Source organism: Amblyomma maculatum, chromosome 6 (assembly GCF_055883805.1).
Source record: "Amblyomma maculatum isolate TAMU_Amacu chromosome 6, ASM5588380v1, whole genome shotgun sequence".
Classification (NCBI taxonomy): domain Eukaryota; kingdom Metazoa; phylum Arthropoda; class Arachnida; order Ixodida; family Ixodidae; genus Amblyomma; species Amblyomma maculatum.
In genome coordinates this window covers 34334294-34360300 of record NC_139349.1, presented here as the reverse complement: position 1 = coordinate 34360300, position 26007 = coordinate 34334294, and the positions used below count along the sequence as shown (strand labels likewise).

General features: G+C 43.5%; 1 protein-coding gene across 1 annotated transcript in view; it reads left to right on the top strand.

The window, feature by feature from the left end:
* Window positions 1–25983, top strand: part of LOC146185474 (glycoprotein antigen BM86-like) — a 49635-nt gene extending 23652 nt beyond the window's left edge. Inside the window, exons 10-15 of the mRNA XM_084606435.1 lie at window positions 6605–6711; window positions 10832–10884; window positions 13028–13167; window positions 15633–15803; window positions 22654–22738; window positions 25791–25983. Coding sequence (XP_084462561.1) covers window positions 6605–6711; window positions 10832–10884; window positions 13028–13167; window positions 15633–15803; window positions 22654–22738; window positions 25791–25800 — 566 coding nt within the window. The 3' untranslated portion in view covers window positions 25801–25983. The remainder of the gene's footprint in view (window positions 1–6604; window positions 6712–10831; window positions 10885–13027; window positions 13168–15632; window positions 15804–22653; window positions 22739–25790) is intronic.
* The last annotated feature ends 24 nt before the right edge of the window (window positions 25984–26007 follow it).

Sequence of the window (26007 nt, the reverse complement as noted above, 5' to 3'; positions counted from 1 at the left end):
TCAACCTCATTATCTGTTAAAGCGATTGACGGTTCACTAACCCATTTTGCACCCAATCGAATGATATGCCTGGCCTCAATGATTTCCCGGTTAATACGTGCCGGATGGGAATCTGAAATAACTGTCTTTGTCAGGGAAGGATGGCAGCCGTCACATCCCTTACAGTGTGCAACCAGATTAGATCCTCTAATGATCTCTCGTGCTCTCGTAACCGGACATTGATACACCTGCCTGTTTGACCCACATACACTTTATCACAAGATAACCGAATCTTATATATCACTCCTACTTTACAGGGAACATAGGAAAAGTCATGCTTCACCCGACACGTGTTTCTTTCCCGGACTTTTTTCGCTGCTTTGTTCTTAACTATGCTACATATTTTTGACAGTTTATTTGGTGCCGAGAAAATCACACTAACATTAAACCTTCTTGCTACATTTTTCAAATTGTGTGATAGACCATGCACGTATGGCAGGGCCAGAAATCTTTTTGTATCCCTCTGTCCAGCCCCTTCCTGCTCCCGTGAACCTGCGCACGACTGTTTTACTTTTGCGATTAATTTATCACAAACTCTTAATATGACGTGATCAGGAAATCCTGTTTCGCTAGCCTAGACAGTTGTTCATTAAAGCTAATTCGCATATTGTGAAAGCATGACTTTGACAAGACAGCCCCCAGGCTGGAGAGAGCGATGCCATCTTTTACTAGCTTAGAATGTTGCGATCCATAATCTAGCAGAGGCTTTGCACTCCTAGGCGAATACCGCCAACAAACATGATGGGCACAAAACTTCAAAGTGAGTTCTAGAAAACGCAGTTCGTTCTCTTGTGACAGTCGTTCAAAAGTAAATCTCAGTCCCAGCCCTTGCTCTTGAAAAACTTTAAGAATATTCATTGGTGTTGAGCTACTATTGCAACCTTTGTAAAAGACCAGGAAATCATCAACATACCGAAAGATTCTTATTCCCAGCCCGTGCAGGTTTTTGGCAATCAATTCGTCTACTCTGCTTAGGAAAATGTCACTTAGAACAGGAGCGATCTTTGAACCAATACAGATGCCTGATTTCTGGGCATACACGGCACTGCCAAATTCAACAAACATACTTTTTAAGTAAAAAGAGGTGTTTTTTTTTTGTTTTTTTCAATTAACTTCAGTTGTGAGTTCAGCGCCCGTCCTGTCAGTTCTTCACCTCCGTCCACGTCTGTTGCGCTGTTTTTCTATCATGTCACCATGCCAACTCGCCCAGATGTCTTTTCTATTACAGTATACAGTACTTGACACAATCTACATCCACACGTCGGTTCCATCCATTTGCTTTCGAATATTCCAGCCACAGGGATCAAGCCAGCCGATCCCGGAGGACAGACATTGGTGTGAACACGCTGTGTTTATCTAGGCTATAAACTCTTATGCCGCACGGATACTACCTGGCTACAGAGTGACGTGTTGTGGCCTCCCCCGGCAACCAAGGAGCGCATCAGAGCACAGATCCATAGCCGAGGCCTAATTTTCTCCGATAACCTCTCTTTTATCACCAGACGGTAGTCCAGGCTTTCCCTGTCTGAGAGCAAATGATTGTCAAGACTGAAGCGGCTGATGGCAGCAGCTTCCATAGACACAGCGGAACATTTGCAGCGCCGATTGGCCGAGCCTGGCATCTCCTTATCACCGACGTCATTATAAAACCCGCGTTGATGTAGTCATTTTGTTAGTTTTTATGGCAATGTTCTTATTTATGCGCCATTCCTGGTACCGGGAATTTAAAGGCCAACTAGACAGTTCAAAATAAATATTGTCTACGTAGACTACAAAAAAATGCCGGAGATTCGGCCAGCTAGGCTACTCCCGAACACAGAGTATGCGGGCTTGTTTATGGCGTTTCGTCTTATTCAGAGGTTTGGTTACTTTAGGCTAAGATACCGAACAAAGCTTGTACCGTTCTCCTCTGAAATGTCTTTATCAACTCGGCTGCATGCGACTAGCTTTTTAACACTACCATGGCAGTTATTGCAGTGCGCTTGCATAAAACAGGCGCTGAAAATTTTAATCCAAGCTTTCTAAACAAGAGGTTTTCATTCCGAGCGATACGAAGACAAAGAAGAAGAGAATATCGGGTGCAGGGAGTCAAGGTGCAAGCCCCGAGCTTTCGGGCGCCGATGGATGGCCTCCCCAAACCTTCACTATATACCCCCATCGAACCTCTTGACTACACTACAATTGTTCACTACTATCTTTGATGCCGTGCCACGTACCCGCCACCATATCACAAGCTTCCTCACATCGACAGCACGTACTTGCGACAACTCCGGACACATTCGTCCCCATCTCCTCAATTTACCGACGTCTTTCACCCCACGGACTTCCCACCATACTGCACCCCTTGCAACGCCACCCCACCCATCCTCTACCATCACTTATTAAAATGCCCACGTCCCATATCCGCGCTCCTCCCGTCAAACACGCAACCTGCAGATCAGTTGCGGCTGGTCGAGCGGGTTAAACTAGAAGGAACAGCCAGAGGGCTCCTGGACTAAGAGGTCCTACCGGGAATGTTTACATTTTTCTTATTTAAATAAAGTTTTTTCCTCCTCCTCCTCGTCGGCGTAATGAATATACTGAAAATAAGAGGAGGAGGGGTGGGGTGGATTAAGCTATTATAAGCGTGCAAGCAGGTATGCCTGTCCTTGTGTGTTAATTTCCCATGCTAGGCGGAAACAAAGAAGGAGGAGGAGAAGGAGGAAAAAAACTTTATTAAAAAAAATGTAAACACTCCCAGGAGGACCTCTTAGTCCAGGAGCCCTCTGGCTGTTCTTTCTAGCTTAGCCCGCTCGACCAGCCGTAACTGACCTGCAGGTTGCGTGGCTAGAAGGGCAGCCTCCCAGGAGGAGGGGGTGGGGTGTTTGGCGGGAGGAACGCGGATTGGATGTGGGCATTCCCATAAGTAATGGTATAGGGTGGGTGGGGTGGCGTTGCATGGGGTGCAGTACGGTGGGAAGTCCGTGGGGTGAAATATGTGGGCAAATTGAGGAGATGGAAACGAATGTGTTTGGAGTTGTCGCCAGTACGTGCTGTCGATGTGAGAAAGCGTGGGATGTGGTGGCGGGAACGTGGCACGGCAGCGACGATAGTGCTGAACAATTGTAGTGTAGTCAAGAGGTTCGATGGTGGTGTATAATGAAGGTTTGGGGAGGACATCCACCGGCGCCCGGAAGCTTAGTTCTCGGGCAAACGCATGAGCGCGCTCATTTCCGAGGATGTCCTCATGCCCAGGAACCCATGTGATGGTGATGGTATCGGGAGGGGTAGGTAGAGTAGATAATAGTTTAGCAGATGAGTGTGGGAGGGTTCCTCGCAGTAGATATCTGTATGCTGTTTGGGAGTCTGTGCATATTGTGGTGTACTGAGTCTGCAACTGACTGATGTGTGCATTTGCGAGTGTAATGGCTAAGCATTCGGCCTCGGCGATGCTAGTGCAGTGGGTGGAGGCGGCATTGAATGTTGAGCGGCGAATGTCCGTGAATACAGCAGTGCAGATGTGAGGAATGTCCGGATTGTGTGAAGCATCCGTGTAGATGATGTCTTGGCGTGTGGAGTACTGTTTGGAAAAATATGAGGCACGGGCTGCGCGACGACCTTTGTGGTGTTCGGGATCCATATTTTGTGGGAGGGGTTTGAGCTCGAGGAGGCTCCGCAGATGCGGAGGGATGGGTATATGAGTATGAGGTGAGGAATCAGGGGTAGTGTAGCCCATTGAGCGCAAGAGATGAGTGCCTGTAGACGTTGTGCGGAGTCGACGTTGCTGGCTGGAGAGGTGCGCCTCTATGATCTCCTCAACATTGTTATGAATGCCTAATTGAAGGAGCCGAATCGTACTGGTATGACGAGGTAACTGGAGGGCAGCTTTAACGGCTGAGCGGTGTACGACGTTAAGCTTATTGAGTTGGGTTTTGGTGATGTGATGGTAGGGGAGGTGGTAAGCTAATCGACTAACGATAAGGGCATCTACGAGTCTTAAAGTGTCTTTTTCCTTGAGGCCATGATTGCGGCTTGAAATGCGACGAATGAGATGTGTTATCTGGTTGATTTGGCGCTGCAGGAGGTGTATGGTGTAGGCGGTTCTAGTGTCCTGTTGAATGTGGAGACCGAGCAGTCGGAGCCGGGGTACTTTGGGCATCGGAGCGTTGTCAAGGAGTACGGTGATGGTTGGGGCACGTGGGGAAGGCTTGATGGCTGGGAGCTCAGATTTCTGCGGTGCACACGCAAGACCTATAGCCTGTGTATATGTGTGGATGGCATCTGTAGCGAATTGCAGTTTGTTCAACTTGGCCAGGGCAACCCATAGTGTGATGTCGTCTGCGTATATCGCGTGCTGAAGGTCAGGTATAGTTTCGAGTATCCGGGCTAAGGGAGTTAGGGCGATGTTAAAGAGGATGGGTGAGAGGACTGAGCCCTGCGGTGTGCTTCGGTTGGGTAAATATATGGTCGGGGAGGTGTAGGACCCGAGCGTGATATGAGCCGTGCGTTTGGTTAGGAATGCCTCAACGTAGCGCCAGATGCGTAGCCCGCAGTTAGTTGTGGCAAGGGTAGACAGAATGTGGTCATGGCTCACGTTATCAAATGCCTTTTGTATATCAAGTCCAAGTATGGCCCGTGTGGCATGTTTATGGAGGGTATTGTTTAGGATGGTCTCTTTCAGGTGCAGTAGAATGTCGTGGGTGCAGAGATGTGGGCGGAAGCCGAATTAAGAGTGAGCAAAAAAACTGGTAGATTCGAGTTCAGGTTGAAGCCGTCTAAGGATTACGCGTTCATAGAGTTTGCCAAGACAACTTGTGAGAGAAATGGGGCGTAGGTTGTCTAAGGAAAGGGGTTTTCCGGGCTTAGGAATGAAGTTGATTGCAGCATGTTTCCAAGAGGCTGGTAAACTACCCTCCCTCCAATGTTGGTTGTAGTAAGCTGTGAGTTGAGAAAGAGATGTATCATCAAGGTTTCGAAGGAGTTTGTATGTAATTTGGTCGGGCCCGGGTGCGGTGCTACGAGTGATGTAGGCGAGGGCGGACCGTACCTCCGCGGTGGTTATGTCCTGATCTAGCCTTGGGTTAGGTAGGGGAGGGGATGGGGGCGTGGAATAAGGTGGGAGTGGGGGCGAAATGTATCGCTGTGTGAGGTATTGAAGGATGTCTGTGCCTTGTTGTGCTGTAGTGTGAATGAGTCGGTGCGTGTTGATGGCTGTCTGTTGTTTGGTGGCTGTGGGGTCGAGCAGGGTTCGGAGAATATTCCAAGCTTTTTGCGTCCCAAAAGTACCCTGAAGGCTATTGCAGAGGTTTCGCCAGTTCGAGTTTGCCAGATTGGATGCATACTCTATGGCCTCAGTGGTAATATGTGCGATTCGGAGGCGGAGTTTTCTGTTGTGTCGTTGTCTTTTCCATCTTCTAACGAGGCTTCGCCTTGCCTCCCAGAGATGCAGAAGATGAGGGTCGATTTGAGGTGCTTGCGGAGTGATTTCGATGTTTTTAGTGGTGCGTTTGAGTGCAGACTGAAGCTTATCTACCCAGGCGTCCAGTGGGAGATTGCTGTCCTCGGAAGTGACTACCGCTAATTGCTCACGAAATTCTTTCCAATTAGTGAGACGCTGGCTCTCGGATGTGAACTGTTTTGCGTCATATTGCACTTGAGTTTGGATAATATAATGGTCGCTGCCCAGTGTGTCTGATAGTACGTTGTAGAAAATAGGAGAGCGAATGTTGGTCAGTGTAATGTCTGGGGTGGTGTCTCTGGCGGTGCTAGTGCCGATTCGGGTAGGGGCGTTGGGGTCCGTGATGAGGGTGAGAGAGTGTTGCATAAATGCGTTGTACAGACGTGTGTCCTTGGGAGTGTTTTTAAGGTATCCCCAGGCTGTGTGTCCAGCGTTGAAATCACCTACTATCAGTGTATGTGAACCAGATATGCGTTTGATGTCGGATAGAAATGTGAGGAAGCCGTGTCCTTTGGCTCGGGGTGGGTCGTAAACGTTCGTTATGAAAAGGCTGGGGGCATCTGGTGTAGGCGGCAGTATTTCAGTGAGCGTATGCTCAATTACTTGATTGCTGAGTGTATGGTCTATGGCCGTGAGAGTGTTTTTGACGAGGATCGCAGTGCGTGCAGATAGGGAGGTGGTATTGTATCCGGTTAAAGTGGGCGAGCCGCCTGTTTCCTGAATGGCTATGACATCCGGAGTAGTTGCATGGTTCTGAATGTAGAGTTGTAGGGATGCCCTTTTCCGTCTGAAGCTACGGCAGTTCCATTGCCAAGCTGTGATGCCCGAGGCTGCAGACCGACGCGTCTTCTTATTGTGTGCCATTTTCGCTGTGCGTGTGTTCCGTGCACGGCCCATACTTAGTTCGCGCGCGGATCTTGTCCGAGAGTTCATTGAAAATAGAACATGACACGTGTCCCGCATGATGATTTGATGGGCGACCGGCGGCAGCACAAGGGGCACACTTAACGTTAGGATCCCGGATGGAACTCGGGCAAGCTGCCAAGGCATGCGGAAACGTAAAATTCTTAGTCTGCATAAACCATGTTAAATGCTTTCTGTTGTATATAAAACAATTTTCACACGCAGAAAAGCAATACCGCTACGCCTTCACGTTCAAGCAGCTCCAGTACGGTACCCAAGACAGGTGCTCCGACTGGCGGCGACGAGACTTGGCTGTAGCCATTGACAACGCTGTGAGTATGAACGCCGGATAATAACTATTTCCACACGTTTTAGCTGCAGGATTCCTTCCGTGTTTCTTGTCGTCCTCAAGTGTTCTTGAAGTAAGCGCATATTTTAGTTAGCATTCAGCGAATATTACGTTTTTCGATTCGAATAAAGCACGAAGCCTAAACCGAACGCGAATATAGTAGTAATAGAAAACCTAGCCCAATACGAATGGAATAATTCTGTTTCGGCTTAACATTAGCATCGTGGCAGGCGCGGCGACACGGTGCTGTAGTTTTTGGAGTCAACGCTATGGCTATTTAATAAAAAAACACTAATTTTCACTAACAGTTCCAAACGCAAGGTCATTACATAAACTTTATCAACGCGAAGTTACATATATAGGAAAATAATTCTTTTGCTCTTGATGAAAAAGCAACAAACGCGTGCTCGCGCCTAAGGAGCCACGTCAAAGCCATAGCTTCCAAGTTCGAGCATCAAGGCCGGACTTGCTGAACCTTCTAGCGCTTTACCCTGTCGTCCAGTCGAGGCCATGCATAAGCAGTATGAAAGCCGTCACACTAAATGAAAGCGTATTTCTTACTGCGGATGCTCATCGCCGCTGAAAGGTACCGCTTATTAGTGCGGAGCCAGGTTTCGGAACATATGTTGAAGAAAAAAAATTTAGCCAGTCTTATTTGAACCTCACGCCAATTATTCGAAACGCATTCGATAAATGGTTTAAAGGAACTTATAGACGGGCTAGATGGTTTTTAACTTCAGACGGCTCGTGTGCGCGTGTATTTTTATTATCTCGTCTGCGTGTGTATTTTTAGCGCTAAGAATGCCGTCTGAATGGTTCGATAAGTTCACAACATTTTCGGTTTGTTTCGAATTATTTTGACCCACAAGATTTTGTCTTCACCCCGCTGCGGTGGCTCAGAGGATAGGACGCTAGACTGTTGTGCCCAAGAGTGCTGGATCGATTCGTGGTGAAAGGGGGCGAAAAGGGGCGGGTTTCACAGCCTCAGTCGCTTTGGGACTATAAAAGTAATCCTATTATTTTCTTTAAAGTAAATGTTAACAGCATATAATATTCGCTGGGTTAAATGTTAAACTATTCTCACTTCACCACTTTTATTATCTTGCATATACGACTGCAGCCAGTGATGTCTGCACAAAATTGGGTACTTGCGCAACACAAGTGTATGTATACTATGTGTTAATTGCTTAGGTGTTTTAGACACGTTCTTCTGTTAATTGGTAAAAACTTCACGTTTTATCAGCAGATATCGTCCTACTTGTTATGATCTACCATATTTCGTTGATGGCCTTACCAAGAACGAGGACAATAAACCAATTACTAATAATTCTGCCTCATACATGACGTACTGCGGGAAACCACTTCTAGCTTACCTCTGAAGAAGCTCTAGCAAACGCGCTACGCTCCAACTGCTTTTTCGAGTTAGATATCTTCCAACTTGCTTAGGAAAATACTCAGAGCGACACCAAACAGGCTGTGCTTTTGAAAAGATGCGTGTTTCCTTTTATGGCTTTCCTATAAATAGGCTGTTGATGTACGATGTTCTCCTCCCACATTTTGTTACCCTCATCCCTCAACCCTCATCAGGAGTAGCATGCTAGGCTCACCACCAGGCAGACATCTCCTGTGGCCATTAAAATATATATCTCTCTCTGTTCGCTATTTTTGAAATAAGTGAGGCTGTAGTGAAAATCCTTAGTTTTTAAGCATAATTATACATTTAAATGACAGTGACAAAAGAGAAATAATTGTAAGAGTAAAGGTGAAGACTGATGCCACCTTTTCCTCTCCCCCCCCCCCCCTACCCTTTGCTTTTTACTGCATGATTTTCTTTGATTAGGATGAAACGACTGATGCCTGTTGGTGCTATATTAGATAGAGAGAAGACAGTTGTGCTTCTGTATCGAACTTCAAGGCATCAGGCTGGATACCAGAACAGTGTATACACACACCACTGGCGATATCACGTTTCCTCACCTAAACTAGGTTTAGTAGTGCTGCAGGCATCAGAGTCAAACGGAATGGCTGAGCGGTGGCTAATTTTGCTGCTCTAGGTTAGATAGCAGCGTCTGCTTTCATTTGTGCGCAGCAGGTGGAAAACTTGGTCTTCTGCAAATTCACATTCTCGTCATATGCGCTGCTGTGTTGTACGTCTCATTTCCTAGGATGGGAAGCACGTCATGTGCTGTCCCTCTCGGCGGGAGACATTACGCGCTAGGCAGTACAGACAGCTGATTCGTGTTTGTGCTTTTACGAGCATAATACTTTTCAAGCCTGTAAGCGCCGGCGGCATTAGTTTCGTCCACCTATATGATAAGTGGGAGGCTTAGCGCGGAACAGACAAGGACAAAAGAGGCACACAGGACGAGCGCTCGTCCTGTGTGCCTCTCTTGTCCTTGTCTGTTCCGCGCTAAGCCTCCCACTTATCATGTATTACCAACTAGCCCAGAACTCTACTTTGTCCACCTATATAAACACTAGATAGTTTTATGATTCATGTTTTCCGTAACAATTCCCACCCGCTATTGTGTTCATTCTTGACATCTAGTGAATGTTATACCTACCCTTGTTGTGTCTTATGTTTCTGATCGCCTGTGTCTATGGAGTATAATGTATGAGGTGTATTTGGTATTTAGTTTCCTAATTGTTGGTTTCTCCCTCGAGTTCCTGTTTCTGAATTTTGAGAAAACAATTGTACAAAAGTTTAATTTCTGGGTTTTCCCTCCGCCGATGTGCCGCTCTGTATATTTCGCCTTTCATGTCCATGACGCCCGCCTTAGAGTGCGAAAATGCATCTCTCGCAATGTACAAAGACTTTTCCCATAAGCTGCGCCCTGGGACATTTTCCGGTAAAATAGGGTTAGTCAAGGAAGACTTTCTCGTGTCTACAATAAAGTTCTGGCTCTGTGCTGTTGCAGAAACAATTAAGCCATGCTTCATTAATTGCAAAGATACTATATTATTCAATGACATCTTACAATGGACATTGAAAAAGGTTTTAGTTGACACAGCGTTCTAGAAGCTGTTTCACTGCGCTGCCATCTATTGATAATTTTTTAGACATGATCATTTTAAGTGACCTACACACTATTTTGAAAACGCACATGATGAGCCGAAACTGCGAATCAGTTTGCCTGCAAAGACGTCTTCAGTCGGATAATTATTTATATTAAAGAAGTGTATGCCTCGGGGTAGTTCGCACCGAAATGGTACTCCGTCATAGGGCTGTGCTCTGCGTTGCCTAGTTTCTGGTGTATAGGTGCTTATTTTACCGTATTCTTCATCCCGTGTTGATTTGACATTGGTGGTCACGTAGTTTGTACGAAGCTTTGAAGTTTTTGTATATAGAACATTGTTTCATTGTAATAAATACTACAGTGAAAAACACCGGAAAGGGTGATATGGCCTAACTCAGTGGCCAGCGAAACTGACCTCATTGCCACGGCTGGGTTCAAGACCTACCGAAGGATATGACAAAAATATTGCTTTTTATTGTAGAGCTGTTGCGAGGAGGAGGCTTCAGAGCCATCCTGCGAAATTAAAGAATCCGACTATTAATGCTTCTGCTTTAAAGGTCACCGCAGTGCAACAACATGGCTATTTTTCGCGTATTTAGGGCACCGCTGCGCGGATTCTGTCCCGCAATGATATTCTTATGAAGCTGAAGGCGATGATGAAGTTTTATCATTTAACGAGAGGAGCTTAATCCAAAGCCAACTCCTGCGTTGTAAACAACATCAAGACCCAGTTAAGAAAGCCCTTATATTTCTTTGTGATGACTATAGCAAAATTTATCAACTCCGTTTAGCCATTGTATTTACGTTTTTGCAAGCTCCACTGCCTTCATTATTTCTGAGTCAAATGTACCAATACTACAATCCAGCCATGGTGGTAAATGTGCAGACTACGATGCTGTCACATTGTCACGCTCACAGTGCTCCTTTATCAAGAGCGTCAATTGATGCAGAAACGTCACAAATTTGATTGAACTTGTAAAATATGAAACCCTTGGTTGATATTTAAATCTCAAGGAAAACAAAACTCAATAGAGCGTAGGCACTATTAATAATGTATATATATATATATATATATTTTTTTTTCAGATGAAGAATCTGTATGGCGAGGACCTCTCAGCCAGCAGATTGATTGAATGCGGGTAAGCATCGTTTTAAAATATAGCGCTTTGCAATTTTTTTGTTTTTTTGCTTTCAAAATATTGATGCTTTCATCGCACATAGTTCGATTGTAGGGCTCACAAAATTATGGATATGAATGTAAAGCCTTCGAAGAAAAACGTTAGGCAAACGCAGGATTCAAATATAGTCTTTATGTGTCCTTTCAAACATATAGATCCTGTCCATCGTCTGCATGCTTTCTTTCAACTGTACAATATGTCGCTACATGTATTTTAAACGGCATCGTTTTGTTCCTATATACGACTAGGATCTTGCAATAGGTGGTTTCATCATCTGTTGACTCAACTGTGCACGATCTCACTTCACGGTGAATCTCACTCATGTTACATAGTGCAGAAACTAGTCGAACGGCGTACCGGCTCACTGATCCTGCTATGGGTTTTCTAAGCTGTCCGTGTGGCGACATACTTTATCCCTTTCTTCAGGGCTGGGTATCCAACTGTATTCTGAGTAACCATTATCTTGTTCTCACTTTACTGGTTGTGCTCTTTTAGCTCTCTCCTGGCTTTAGGTTATAGCGTACACAGCTCGTTCGGTCGAAAAGCCGTCGGCTTAGTAGTGGTCCGAAATAACAGGAGGCCGCGTAAAAGAGTATCATGGTAATTTTTCGTTCCAGTGATTATTGAGTGATTGGTGTGTGTGTGATAGGCAATGACGAGTTAATAAAATCATTCTAATCAATTCACTAAATCGAGAATTAAAGGAAGAAATAGTGAAAACTTGCAATAGCAAAAGCGGGTTCAAAGGTGTCACAATGCTTAGAATGAAAAGCAATGCTTCATGATGCTAATTAGGAATATTTAGAGTGTGCAACTTAATAATGAGTAACTGAAATAATTAAAAACAAAATGAAAATAGTTTGAAAGGTGCCGGACTGCTCAGAATTGAAAGTAGATGTTTTCTGATGCAAGGTTTTGGTGTATAAAATATTTTAAAGAAGAAATTTAAAATTTTATGCTTGGTGGAATCACGATAACGTACCTTCGATTTTCCAATTACCACAAATTTACTTAATTACGAGCGCTGCTTATTGATCTGTAGACCAGCACCGGGTACGTAAACATAAGAGGTGTTCGCAGACGCCAGATGCGCGCAGAGAGAATCAATGCGCTGTCAACACCTGCAATGTGGGGTTTGTTTGCGTTGCAGTTTGACAGCTCTCTCCATGCAGTGTTGTCTATACGGTCTTTTCAAACGATGGCATTTTGCGAATAAATATATGACATGCAGGAACAGAGTGATGGGAAGTTCTCCCGTTCTGCTAAAACCGCAAGTCGTTATCATGGGTACGTCTAGATTTACAACACGCAATTAACTTGGCAGTTAAAAGTGATATCTGCTAATAAACGGCACTGCATACTTTTCAGGCACTCTTTGAGGGTGTTAACCAATTGTTTACGAAAGGCTGCCTTTACTGGTGCAACATTAAGTGCGAAAATTATTTTCCAAAATTTTGTTTACATCGTTTTTTATGGCGGCGTTCTCCCCCCGTACTCCAACCAGCGGGAAACACCAGCACGCGCATATGGTGGTGTTTTAAACGTGCACCAATATTTGAAGTGTCCTTCCATTCTTGCATATTTTGTGTTGGAGTGTATCCATATTTTGTTATGTATGAGGCGACTTCATATATGCAGCTTCAAATTAGGCATATACTTCTAAAACTTTTATTTACCAGTAGGCATCGTTGTAGCACAACAGCCGAAGGACAGAGATCGAGAGAACACAGTCACACAGCGCACTCGTTCACTGTCGGGTCGGCTGCTACGCTCTTACGATGTTGGAAGGTCACAAACAACAGGCAGCACAAGATGCCATATTTTTGGTTACTAGCCTTCTCGTTCCCCAACTTGCATACTTGCCGGAAGACGAAAACGCCACCGAATCTTGCTTGAGCAACATATCGTTCTTATAGTATATAATTTCGAATTACCGAGACAGGAGGTGACTAGAAAACATTCGGTATACAAGGCAGCTATACTCCGGCTATGTCCTGGCTAGATATGCGCCATAGTTAGACCGCTATAGCAACCATCATATCCCTAAGTGTTGCCGAAGAAAAACAATAAACGACTAATCTTGTGCCCTTATTTTCTCACTCAGAGAGGAACTCAAGGTGGAGCTTACATTTAAGACTGAACCGCTTTCACCGAGTCTCAATCGAATTCACCAGTGCGAAAACAAGGAAGATAATTCCTGTCTTTTCGCGCCTCACCTGCGCATCATTGACGGCTCTGTGACAGGTAATGTAACTACAATGACCTTCCTGGAGGGCATTTTCAAACATGCTGGCATTTCAAGCAGGCTAACTTTACGTTTAATGCCCGCCCAAACTTCATATAGTTGTAGAAGCTAAACGTAACCAGGGGTCTAAACAACTGAGTGTCCTAGCCCCGTAAGCTCAACTTTGAATTGGTGAGTGCATGTTGCCTAGTGTGTACTATTTACTCATTCTTCAAATTTGATTGATTAGAAGAACTAACTACTAATGTTTTATTATTGGCCTCCGGAACAGAACGTAAAATAAGAGGTTGTGAATAGGCCTAGAAGCCTCTGAGTGAATTTCTTGCACTCACGAACCATTTGCGCTGCTTTGAATAACAGCCTCAAAAAAAAACGCCGCCATGTGCCCTACTGCTGGCGCTGATATCTCAACTCATTGCTCTTCTAAGTCCAATCGGGGAGAGCACTCCAGAGAAATGCGGGCTTTGCTGTCTCAGACGCTCCTCAGGACGCGGAAGCCGCAAGCAGCGCCAGGGATAGGAAACCGGCTAGTTTCGGTTCCAGGTACTTCAGCGTACCTGGAAACAGAAGGAAACTGACGTTTATCAAAGAATGACACCTTGTCCACGGATGCAGCGCGATAAGGTGCGGCGGTCGCTGAGTTGTCTACACCACCAACATCGAGAAATACTCCTGTTTCCCCTGTGGTGGTTCACGCTCGGAGGATAAGCTTTTTTTTACAACGCTTCAATACGCTTTCCTTGTGCCGCTATGAAATGGATCGGTGCTAGCGTCTTCAATGGGGAACAATCGGTTTCTTTGGAAGTTTGCTGCCTCTGGCACCACTGTCAAGTGAAGGCTTTTTTATTGCGCGTAAAGACGCCTCTTTAACGTAAACCATTTAAAACGCTGCATAAATCGCAGCTTGCTGCAACTGTTTCAGTCTGTTGCTTTTCGACAGGATCCACAATAATTCAGCGATACTTTGTTCTTAAACCTAATAAGTAAAAATATAACTAATTCGGGATTCTAATTACTTGCCTTTGCAGCAGAAATAATTTCTGAAGTCTAGGCCACGCTGTTTTTTATATCCATCACTTTTTTTACTGGGGCTCAGACATTCAGTGTTTTTGAGGCTTTTTGCATTCAGAGGCGAAACCTAGTTTACGAGAATTGTATTTTGCTATACCCTCAGTACGGTCTCTTTGCACTCACCTAAGACGCGGAATATTTCACAAATGTAAATATAAAGATGTAAAAAGCCAGTATTTGTTCATGATTGTAGTCTGTTGCTACCCATTATTCTTTTTACTTTTACGAACTTTTTTTTAAATTTACAGCATATGGAAGCTCTGTGTGTACTCTCATTCACAGGTGAAGCCTGGTTACTTATGCAAAACAAGTTTATTTCTTTGAGAGAGGAAGCTATCCACTTTTTATTTATGTCCCCGAGACACAGGATCAACAAATCGAATTGCATGAAGAGCTCAGATGTATAGAATGCGTCCAGTGTATACCGCCACCAAACGATGATTTTCACTCAGTTTCTGGGATATGTTAGGACAGCTGCCTTTACTAGCAACCCTTGTGAGATATCTGTATCAGATACATCAGAATTTCTTAATGACCTAATTTAGCGCGTTGTTGTTCCAAGCAGAAAAATATGTAGATTAATCTGCATATTTATATTATTTCTCAAGTACACGTAACTACAGCTCAGTAGCAGAAGACGCGACACAGTAAGCGAGGACACAAAACAGGGCTATTTTAAAACCTTCCATTCGTCAACTGCGCCACAGCTATACAATACGAGTACCTATACTCTCACAAGTATTACTGTTAATATACCCATAATTGGGATGATAATTTCAAATGTCTTCAAGGGTACAATGTGCGATAGTGTTCTTGTTACTTGTCCAGCGGAAACGTATTTTTCAGTCATGTAAACTGGCTTGTAATCTTTTTTTCCTTTTTTATCAACAGAAATATGTGAAGCTACTTTCTGTGCACTGGCAAAGCTCGTAGCCTACAGCCAAAAGTTTTCGGGTTTCGCTTTTTTATGCACCAGTCTTTTGAACCTGTGAATACAATATCCACCATGCTACAGCTGCATGATAAAGAGTGAAGATCAAAAAATGAGTGCTGATATCTTTATTAAATCAGCAGCGAACGCTAGGAGGATAAGTTAGAAAATTGATTTTTCTTTGTAGTAATAGGTTCTGTTCAGAACAGGGCAGAACTGAGAAATTCTCTAACTTGACAACACCCGTTGCCAGCCTTCGTTGCCAATTAGGCTACCCCACAAGCATATAGTATTTGGCGCTTCTACCTATGAAAGCAAAAAACGGTCTTATTACAGCACTTAGTTGTGCAAGCTGTCGCAATGTATAGCTGCTTCAAAGAAGCGGCCGCTCAAGAGTCATTTTTCATTATGGCCCTGCAAAAGGCACCAAGTAACCTCTGTACTGTATTCGCTGGCTCCCAGGACCTACTCCTGTTGATCTCTGCACTGAGTTTTTCACGAAGATCCCTGCTGTTTCGGCGAACAACCTCAAATGCCGTAAGAGAGAAGATGGAGGTTACTCCCTGCGATGTGCCCAAGGGAAGAGCAAGGCTTCAGAGATGTACGGTGCCCTCACAGTAGAACTATGTGACGGTAAGAGGGATGCACATTTGCTTCATAACAATCGTCATCTTCACTTTAATTACGTCAACTCTAGGACAAAACATTCTTCTTCCATAAGCATCTGATAAAACCCTTCCTACACAACCTCGGAAAATTTATCTGCACAAACGTCTAATAGTCTTTCGTACATATTACATTCCGTGGTCGTGTGCTGCTGTTGCCACCTCGCGTCTAAAGCGAGTATATACAACCACCTATTTTATGCCACGAGAAATTGTCTATACTGTAAAAGTTTGATGCAGGATACACTCATTATTATTAGCAATGAGCGTTCTATATTAAATTGTCATGAAGCGATAATTTGATTCACCATAAAGCGGGAGTACTTCCTTGCTAAACTATGGTCTAAAGATTTTGCACTCGGACGTTTAGGTTCTCGTGAAGGATTCTTCACGAGTCTGACTGGAGGGTTGCCCGTGTAGTACCCATACATAAGAAAGGTGATGCCGCATTGTTTATTAATTATCGCCCCATATCGTTGACCTCTTCATGCTGCAAACTTCTTGAACATATTATAGCTAATTACATAAAAACCTTTCTTGACGACAACAACATATTATCGCCATTCCAGCATGGCTTTCGGAAAGGCTTTTCCACAGTCACCCAGCTTACATCTGTCATTCACGATTTTGCTCAGGTTCTTGACCATTCCGGCCAAGTAGACGTCATATTTCTAGATTTTAAGAAAGCCTTTGATTTAGTTCCGCACAGTAAACTTATCCATAAACTAGAAACAATTGGTCTCCCTTCATTTATTATTAACTGGGTTTCAGCTTATTTATCCGACCGATTTCAATATGTCAGTATCGATGGTCACTGTTCCAGCCAACTTCCAGTAACCTCCAGTGTCCCGCAGGGCAGTGTCCTTGGGCCACTACTCTTTCTTATCAATATTAATGATATTACCGACGTCATTACTCACCCTGTTCAAATTAGATTGTTTGCCGATGATTGTGCTTTGTATAATGAAATTAATGTTCCAGGCGACCAGATTTTACTTAATTCTAACTTATATAGTATTAGCGAATGGTGTAATAAATGGGGAATGGAATTAAATGCTGACAAGACAGTATTTATGCGGATTACGAACAAAAGGAACCGCCATTCTTTTTCATACAGTCTTCCCACCCGGAACCTTTCAGAAGTCGAAGATTACAGACCGGGGTTCAAATCCCGGTGCCGCGTAATTCTCGGTGTAACACTAACGAATAAACTTAGCTGGAACAAACATATTGACACTGTATGCTCATCTTCTTTCCGTAACCTTTGTTTTCTAAGACATAAGTTAAAACAAGCTCCTTCCGACGTCAAACAGCTAGCATATAACACCATGATTAGACCTAAACTTGAGTACGCGTGCACTGTTTGGGACCCACACACTAAAACTAACATTAATGTTCTCGAAAGAATTCAACGCAAGGCTGTTCGGTTTATATTTTCTAAATATCGCAGCACTGACTCACCATCTACCCTAATGCTTAATCATAACATACAGTCCCTTGAATCTCGGCGCAGAATACACAGGCTAAAATTCCTCTTTCTACTAAAAAATAATAAATTATCAATGGCTCCTGATTTGTATCTAAACCGGCATCGTCTAGGGCAACAAGAAATACGCACACCGAATCACTAACATCTTACTTTGCCAGAACTAACATTTTCAAATTTTCTTTTTTCCCGCGCCCCATAACCGAATGGAATAACCTGCCATTATCATCCCTTCAGGACCTTGATTCCTTAGAAAAGGCCGTGCATTGATTTGCTGTCTTGCTTGTACTTGTGTAAATTTTATGTTCATGTTTTTGCACTTTATGCTTTTCTGTTTTCTTTTGGAATTGTTGCCCCTGCTGCCAGGACCCTTCACTGGGTCTGCAGTATGATCAAATAAATAAAATAAATAAAAAACTCCGTCACAATCCAAAAACATAACGCTCTGCTTTTGCAAGAACTTGCATCTTACCGATGAAATTTCTTTGTGAAGAACAAACTGCAGTGTTAACAATGCACATCTACCTTTCTTTTCTTCACCAAACAATTCCTTCAAAACTGTTTGCTATGTAATAGAATGTTCGATAATAAAGCATGCCTAAATAGTCGAATTAAGACCACGCGATGCCATTAGCCATAGTATGAAACCGCGGCAATATGTAAAGGAAGTTGAAGTGTGTTCTAAAAATAGCTTGGGTTTATGATTTTACGAGCAGAGTGATAATTGTGACTGCTCGGTGAAATAATATTGCTTTCACAAACCTCGGAACCTGTGTTGACAAGGAGAATTTAGCGGGCACTGGAGCAAGCTTGACGAGAAGGGAAGTCAGTTCTGCCGAATCCTCGATGATAACAGGAGGCCTTTTCATCCAAACGTAGAAACAAACTGATCAGTTTCTGATAACGGCCCTTTGCCGTAATGATTATTAAGTAGGCCGACATGACTATTTATCAACATTTAGCACGCCGTAGAAGGCAACTTTATTACATGTACCTGCCGCATTGTAAATACATTGGACTCTATAATGTTGAAACGAATAAAGGTCTTTTCAGCAATAGAAATAAAGAGGAACTTATTTTCATTCTAACTAAAGCCAATAGTAGACTTACAACCAGCCAGCTGGTCATGAAATGCCCAATTGTGCCTGTTAATACTATCTAGTTTATACGAATGATTCATGTTGTGGAAAACTTTTCTGGGTACCAAACGTGTTCAAAGCATTAACGCATCGTAAATACAGACATTCGCCGTCCGGACATTGTTATATCGAAGATGCAGAAGAGCTCACTGGGACACAGGCATTTTCACCGGCTTAATATGGAACAAAACAAACTATGGACAACCCAAACCAGATATTTTCTTTTATATTTTTGAAGCTGGACAGCACTGACAAGTAATTAGGAAGTGCATGTGCCTTTGAATGGACCTTTTTTTGATTTCTTGTTTTACAGAGGCAGAGCGCTAAATTCATATTTCTTGCGGTCCACCATATTGCGCTAACAGATGTCAACAATATACTCTAGCTCATGGTAAACATATGGCCTATTGCCTCATTACACGGCATCACATATTTAATGGACGAGTGGGAACTTTAAACTTTATCTCATTGTTTGAGATGCAAATGCGGCAAGTATAGTTCTATTGGAACGTTACATGCGGAGTTTTCATCCGATTAACAGTTCATCCTAGTCGGAAAAACTAAAGAAAATTTCTTGTTGTTAGAACAAAATTTCAGTGCGGTTTTTGACAGTGAACATGCTGCGACAATATAATATTATGTATTAGCATCAGAATTGTCTGATATTAAATTAAAAGTACTACAGAACAAACTACAGGAAAGTACTACAATGTCGGGAAATCTGGCATTACTTAAGAACTACAGAATATTTTGTCGCATTTTCTACAATGTTCTTTCGTTTCTTTGCTCTCTTTTTTCACTGGTATTGCCTACCAAATATCTATACAGGCAGAACTTTTACACGAACGTTTTTTTGTTTTGTTTTTTTTACTGACAGTTCGTTGCCACTGACAACATGCTTTAAACGGCATTGCTTGGAAATGACAGTGCTCATATAAGCGAGGCACGGCACCATTTCGATAATGATATTTGTGGTGCACTTATGCTAGTATTACATACTTGATGGAGGAATCCAAACAACCATAATTTACGAAGCCTCACGTGATGGGAACCTTTCTGGCAAAGAAGCGAAATCTGCTATGTTTATTGAATTGCAGTAATAATCAGATTAGGCAATGAAAAGCGAAGATTAAATTGAGTGCCAACCGCACATTGAAAAGCTCCAAAGTCTTCCACAGTACCACTCCATGATATAAAACAAGCAGCAATCACAATGTGCCTGGTTGCCATAATATAATATGTGTTACCTCTGCGCCCTAAATCTGCTCTTTTGCGAGGCATTCCAGATCGGTGTCCAACTTGTTTACTTTGGAAAGCACGCGAAGGCTTAGGCATTGCTCAGAAAGCTTCGAAAAACCCCGCAACTTGCATGCACACACATCCGTGCTAAGCTCTCACAGGCTAAGTTGGCTTCTGATAGAACCTGAACCCCGTTAGGGATCAAAAAGCATCCTTGCCAGCACATAAAGTACATGCGTAAGCAGGTACAGAGTCAATCAGGTTCGTGTAAAACACTAGAGCGATCTTGTACGAAGGAGGTTAAAGTGAAATTCTAAGACAGGTACCAGTTTCTACCAGTAACACTTGCTCTGTAGCGCAAACTCAGTGCCAAGCAAACCCCACAGGCACCAGTGCATTGTCAATAACAAACCTGCGAAGTTACGGTTTCACCTAATTTGCACATGAGCACGCGACATGAGCGCTATAGAGAAAGGTGATTGAATCTGCACTTCTAAGTAGACGCTCCGTTCATCACGAAAGACAATAACCTTTATACGAGATCTTTCGTGTCTGACACATTTCAAATTTAAATTGGGGTTAAATGCGGCTCAGCTCGGAAGAACTTCTAAGTTCAGAGGTTTTTAATTGGTTGCAGAGAAATTGAGGGGACATGTTGTGTACTTCTTAATGTAATAGAAATCGGCTTCTGCGAGACTTTGCCAAGCTAACGCTCAACAATGTGACATCCACGTGTTGTATCCGGTACCAACTTTATTACTTCGATGGGAACCCTGGCGTACCTATCAGTGTAAACCGTCAGTGTTACAGCGCATATTTATTTAATTTTTATGCAACATTTTTTTTTTTTTTTGTCAGACTACGAAGAAAGCTCTCCGGCAACTGGTGTGTGTATCGGTAAGGAAAGGTGGTTTTGGTTTCAGCGGTAGTAGCACTTTTATTTAAAACAGCATTTATAATAGGCTTTAAGATTCCCATGACAGAGGTAACGAAAGGAAAGGAGGACTGCATTCCGTACCAGTAAACGTATTCGTGCCGATTGCTGCGGCGTCGTACTTGCTGCTGTTATACGGATGTTCCGATACATCCCCAACTGAGCGATCAACACCGCTTTTTTTTTTGTTATTCATCCATTCAGGGCAGATTCCTCTGGCAAAATGCCGGGCTGCTTCTTTGGCAATGCTTTTTTTTTTAAGCTATCAAGATTGTCAGGGCTGTCATGATTGGCAGGAAACGTTTACGGCACTTCAGTTTCATTATTTCTGGCACTTTATCTTTCTTATTCCCTTTATTTTGCAATCCTCCCGCTCTTTTGATGTCGATGATGTTGATGAAAACATTTATTGACATTGGCTTAGATTAAGGGAAGGCTGGCCGGGTCCCTAGTGCGGAACACCGTTGGTAAAAGCCGCTGCCCGCGCTCTTTCGACGAGGGCTCATTGTTCCTCGATGTCCGAGCTGGACAGGGCCGCCTCCCATCCTTCCCACGTTGGCTGATTTATTATGTCAATACTGGTATTTTGTTGACAAGCCCATACCATATGGTATACGTTTGCCTTCTGGCCACAAAATTTGCACTTCGCCGAAAAGGATTCGGGCTCAATGGCGTGAAGTGTTGCTGGAATATTAAATGGACATAGTTTGTAACCTTCGAACCGAGTGACACTCTTCTGATTTACTAAGACCCTTAGCGGGCTTCGGGAATGTCTGCCTTTCAAGGCGCAAATGCTGTAATATCTCTGAATATGATGTTAACGGAGAGGGGGAGCCTAAATCTGCAAGGGAGGACGTAGAAGGATTCCGGGGAACAAAAGCTCGGGCCGAAGCGTGTGCGCGCTCGTTTCCTTCAACTCCCTGGTGACCTGGTGCCCATATTACCTCCTTCTGTGCAGCTGAAGTCCTACATTGACTCAGAATTTTTTAGGCTAGCGGCGTGATTCTGCCACGCATATAGTTTCTATAAACTGCCTGGGAATCTGTAACTATGTATTTAGATGCGGAGTGCGTTGCGTCAAGGGCTATCGCCACTTCCTCCATGTCGGAAAACGTCATGCCCCTTGTGGTATCAAATTGCACGCTTGCTTGTACTGTAGTGTGGTAATCTTCATCATCATAGCCACTGGCATGCATCGCGTGCTGGCGCACTCGAAGACGAAGAAGTTGGTCGTTGTCTTTATGGTTCGCTACGCCTGACGCTCCGCTGCCAGTTCATCCTGAGCAGCTGAATTCATCTGCTAGAACGTCACCTTCCTGCTTCTTTATTTAACCTTTATATTTCATTGGTATACTGCTAAATCTCACTGGACGGAGCGTTTGCTCAGTACCGTTCTTCAAAGAACGCGGTGAACTGCCAGGATCGTCTAGGGCGACAGCGTTGAAGGCCAAGTTATTCAGAAAATCCGGCCTCGGTTTTGCCACGTTGGCGTTGTGAGTGAAGAGTCCCCGGCATGGCTCTGTCTGGCAGATGGTACCTGGCATTCTGGCTCGGCCGGAAACTGTTTTGGTCGCAGCGTTGTGCGATGTCCCGCTACAACGTGACGTGGTCGATTTTTAAGGTGCTACCAAGTTCAAGCTTCGCAAATCAGATGGCAGGCTGAGGGGAATCTAAACTTCCAGAATCCTTAAATTTCGAATAAGACATGCTACTCCTAGGCCGTGCAGCAGCTATGTCCGTTCTTACGGCGCTGTTCAAGCAGGATTTTATATATATGACGGGTGTATTCAACATTACATGGCAGCTCACGACTGTATAATAAAGGGCATGTTGATAAGGGGATTGTTGATTAAATGAGCTAAAACGTGCGTGCACGTGAACAAATATTCGCGAGGGGAGTCACGTACGGGAGTGGTTCACGCTGTTGCGTCGTACCCTTAAAGGGGCAGCGTATACGTTACCCTTTCCCTCCTCCCTCCAACTCCCTTCATTCTCTCTCTCTCTCTTCTTTTTCTTGCAGAAGATTCAAACCCTGGCAACGGCGCCGCTTCTGTGAGCGCAGCTTTCTTACTCGGTGTCTTGATTCCAGTTACGATCGCACAACGGTAAGTGCTACGTTGTTCGGGTTGAAAGCGCTTCATACTATTGTCACAATTTTTCGAGCAACACTTCTGGCTATTAGGTAACCAGAATAGCGAGATATAATAGCTGTAAAGCCTCACCGTACGAAACGGAAACGACAGGACACATATATTCGAGATAAGCAAGTTTATTTCTGACACATTTGTCTCACTTTGACACGTTTGCCTCATTAAAACATTATGTTGTTGATACCTGGATTTGTTGGGCCAACCACCAAAATATGGGGATCCGTCCAGAAAATACTGAAGTCGAACTTGTGCATCATCCGCTTTTTTTAGGAGTCGACAGTAAAATATTAATTTCACCTGTGTCATGTCAGGAGAAAAAAATAATAGGTGTCCACTAAAATACTACGAATACAACCTAGACTCACTCCCGAAATGATGGGTCATCCTGAAACACTCGTCCAGGGCACAGCACGTCAGCATCTTTAGTGGTCTCCGCAAGTTTTACAACATAGGCATTTAATGTGGGAACGCATAGGGAATATATTACAACGTGGAGAATAATAGGCGCCTAAAGGACAGCACAAAGATTTTAAAATAAATAGTATGGCATGCACTTCTATTAATTTTGTCGAATTGCATCGTCTTGCTCTTGTCTTGTTCTCAACTGTGTGCTTTTCTTGTGCTTCGCCTTCTCCAATCTACGCATCGACTTTCCCTTGGGGCGTCTTACTAGATTTTAAGAGCATTTCTGGGAAAACAGTTTTGATTGTCATACTCCTCACGACGGTTCTGGCTTTTATTTCTGAGAATGTTTGGCACAATTCAATTGAGAGCAGCTGAACACCACCTCGAAAGCGCCTCAGCATAATCACGATGATGGGCAATCAGCCTGCCAACGCGCACAATATGAAGCTTTCAGCGATGTGTTAAGGGTATTGGACAGACCCGTCAATCAAGTAGTGTGCTTGGAACCGAACATCCTACCATCGGCGTTTTTCTAACGCCAGACATCTTTTACGGTTTAATTGAAGCTTGTGCCTCTCTGCGAGACAGGACCGCGTAACAAAGCAAAGTTTTGGCAACATTGGTTAATCGCAGAGTCCTAGTACGATGTGCCTTTTTCTAAAGCAGTAAGGAAGAAATCAAAATTCACAATTTCTCCTGCAGGCCTGACATCCACTTCACACTCCGACTCTGTAACGTCAAGTTCGACAGCATTTTTAAAAGGAAGTCATGACAAGAAAACATTAAGTGAGAGCTCCACACTCCGAAAAACCACTAGGGTGCTTCATTGATCACATTACATTACTTAGTTACAAAAAGTTACAAAAAAGAAAAGGGACAGAGAAAAGGGACAAAACAGAGACAGAAACAAAAAAGAGACAGTTCGATGCTTCAACTCCCCCGATATGTCACTACGGTTTTACTTTAGCGGAATGAGATGCAGCCGCTCTTTTCCGTTTACTATGCAGCGCGTATGGTATCGTGGTATTTTAAGCTCAATTGAGACAAAAAAATCAGAAATCGGATTCATCGTTTTAGCCCAAACTACTTTTTACTGAATTGCAAATGCAGATAATATCTTGGTCAAAAGTCCTGAAGCCCATGAATTTTCGTCTCAGCCGCAAATTTGAGCCGTCACGCCATCTTTAAAGGCCAACTGGTATTTAAAATGCTAGAAAATGATTTAAGTAAGGAACTGCCTCATAGAATTTCACGGCCTTTGAGTCATTAATGGCGCCGTGACGGCTTCATTTCGTGCCTTAGGCGAAAAGGCTTTTACTTGTAGACTTTTGACCAAGACTGCATATCACTCGCTGAAGAAGTAGACCAATTCTGCTTTATCCATCCGTTTCAGAGATCTGAATTTTTCTTTGTAGTAGTGTTGAAATTAGTTGAGACACTTTATGAGGTTTCGCTGTACAATAAAGAACATTGTTTACTGTCTCCAGACTAATTTATGTCTGATATAAAGTATATTTTGAGCATTTCATTTCAACTTTTGTATATCTCTAAGCAATTGTCTCGCAATTTATTTTGCAGACACCGCTCAATAACTTGTATAGAACCTGGCAAGCAAACGTAAACTGCGGGTATTTTCAAATTTGAATTGCACAAAAGTACTAAATGAAATGCACTGCACTGGACTGCAGTCTCCTTCCAAGAAGAGAGTATCCCGTTCTTTATATCAAGGAACGTTCTCATGTTCAGCCATTATCATCACACGTCAGGGGCAGTGGTGAAGCACACATCCCGCTCAAATGAGGCCCTAATACCGACAACGTAGTGATGTCGCAGTCAATCTGATCGCATCTGACCGCCACCTGTGCAGCTGCGCTAACATGTGCAAGGCGTTCAAAGGTACCTTATGGCAACAGCTTGTCATTTCTTTGGTTTAAAGGCGATCTTTCAGGACGCCTACTGCTACGTTTTGGGATTGCTTTCGCTAGATCATTATCTACACAACCGGATCCACGGAATTCAAAATATGTTTCAAGTACTATTCATACTACCAGGACTTTTCGGATGTGTATCATATAAAGATATGATAGGATATGCAAAATATCCTATATGAAATGATATGAAATATATGATATCCTATATGATATGATATATATCATATCATATAGGAAAGCGTAGCAGGGGGCGGCAGAAAGTTAGGTGAGCGGATGAGGTTAAGAAGTTCGCAGGGGTCAAGTGGATGCAGCTAGCACAGAACCGGGTTAAGTGGAGAAATATGGGAGAGGCCTTCGCCCTGCAGTGGGTATAGTCAGGCTGATGATGATGATGATGATGATGATGATGATGATGATGATGATGATGATGATGATGATGATGATGATGATGATGTAAAGAGCTCTCTCTTCGAAGCCACTGTGGAAAGACCAACGTCACTCTTACAGGACAAACTAGTTTCAGCTTTTTTATAAAATACGGCAGAGATACTCTGTTTACCTTGGTGGTCTATACCACTACCCACCACCGATCAGCCACCGAGTTCGCTTTTTTTTTTCATTTTATTTCCGCAAAGTTGATTTATAGTACTTTTTTATGTTTTGTCTTTCAGTGAACTCTGACCGGAAAGCGATGCAGTAAGCTGGAGAGGGCGACTGGGACTACTAGTACCAAGCAGGGATATCAGGTTTCGCTGTACGAAAGCGTAACATTTCTTCGAAGAATTGGTGGTGCTACATAATTTATTTTTTTGTGCTCAAAACAAATAAATTACCTATGCAATAAAATCAAACGACCATGAAAAAGTAGGATATTTTGGGTGATTTGTA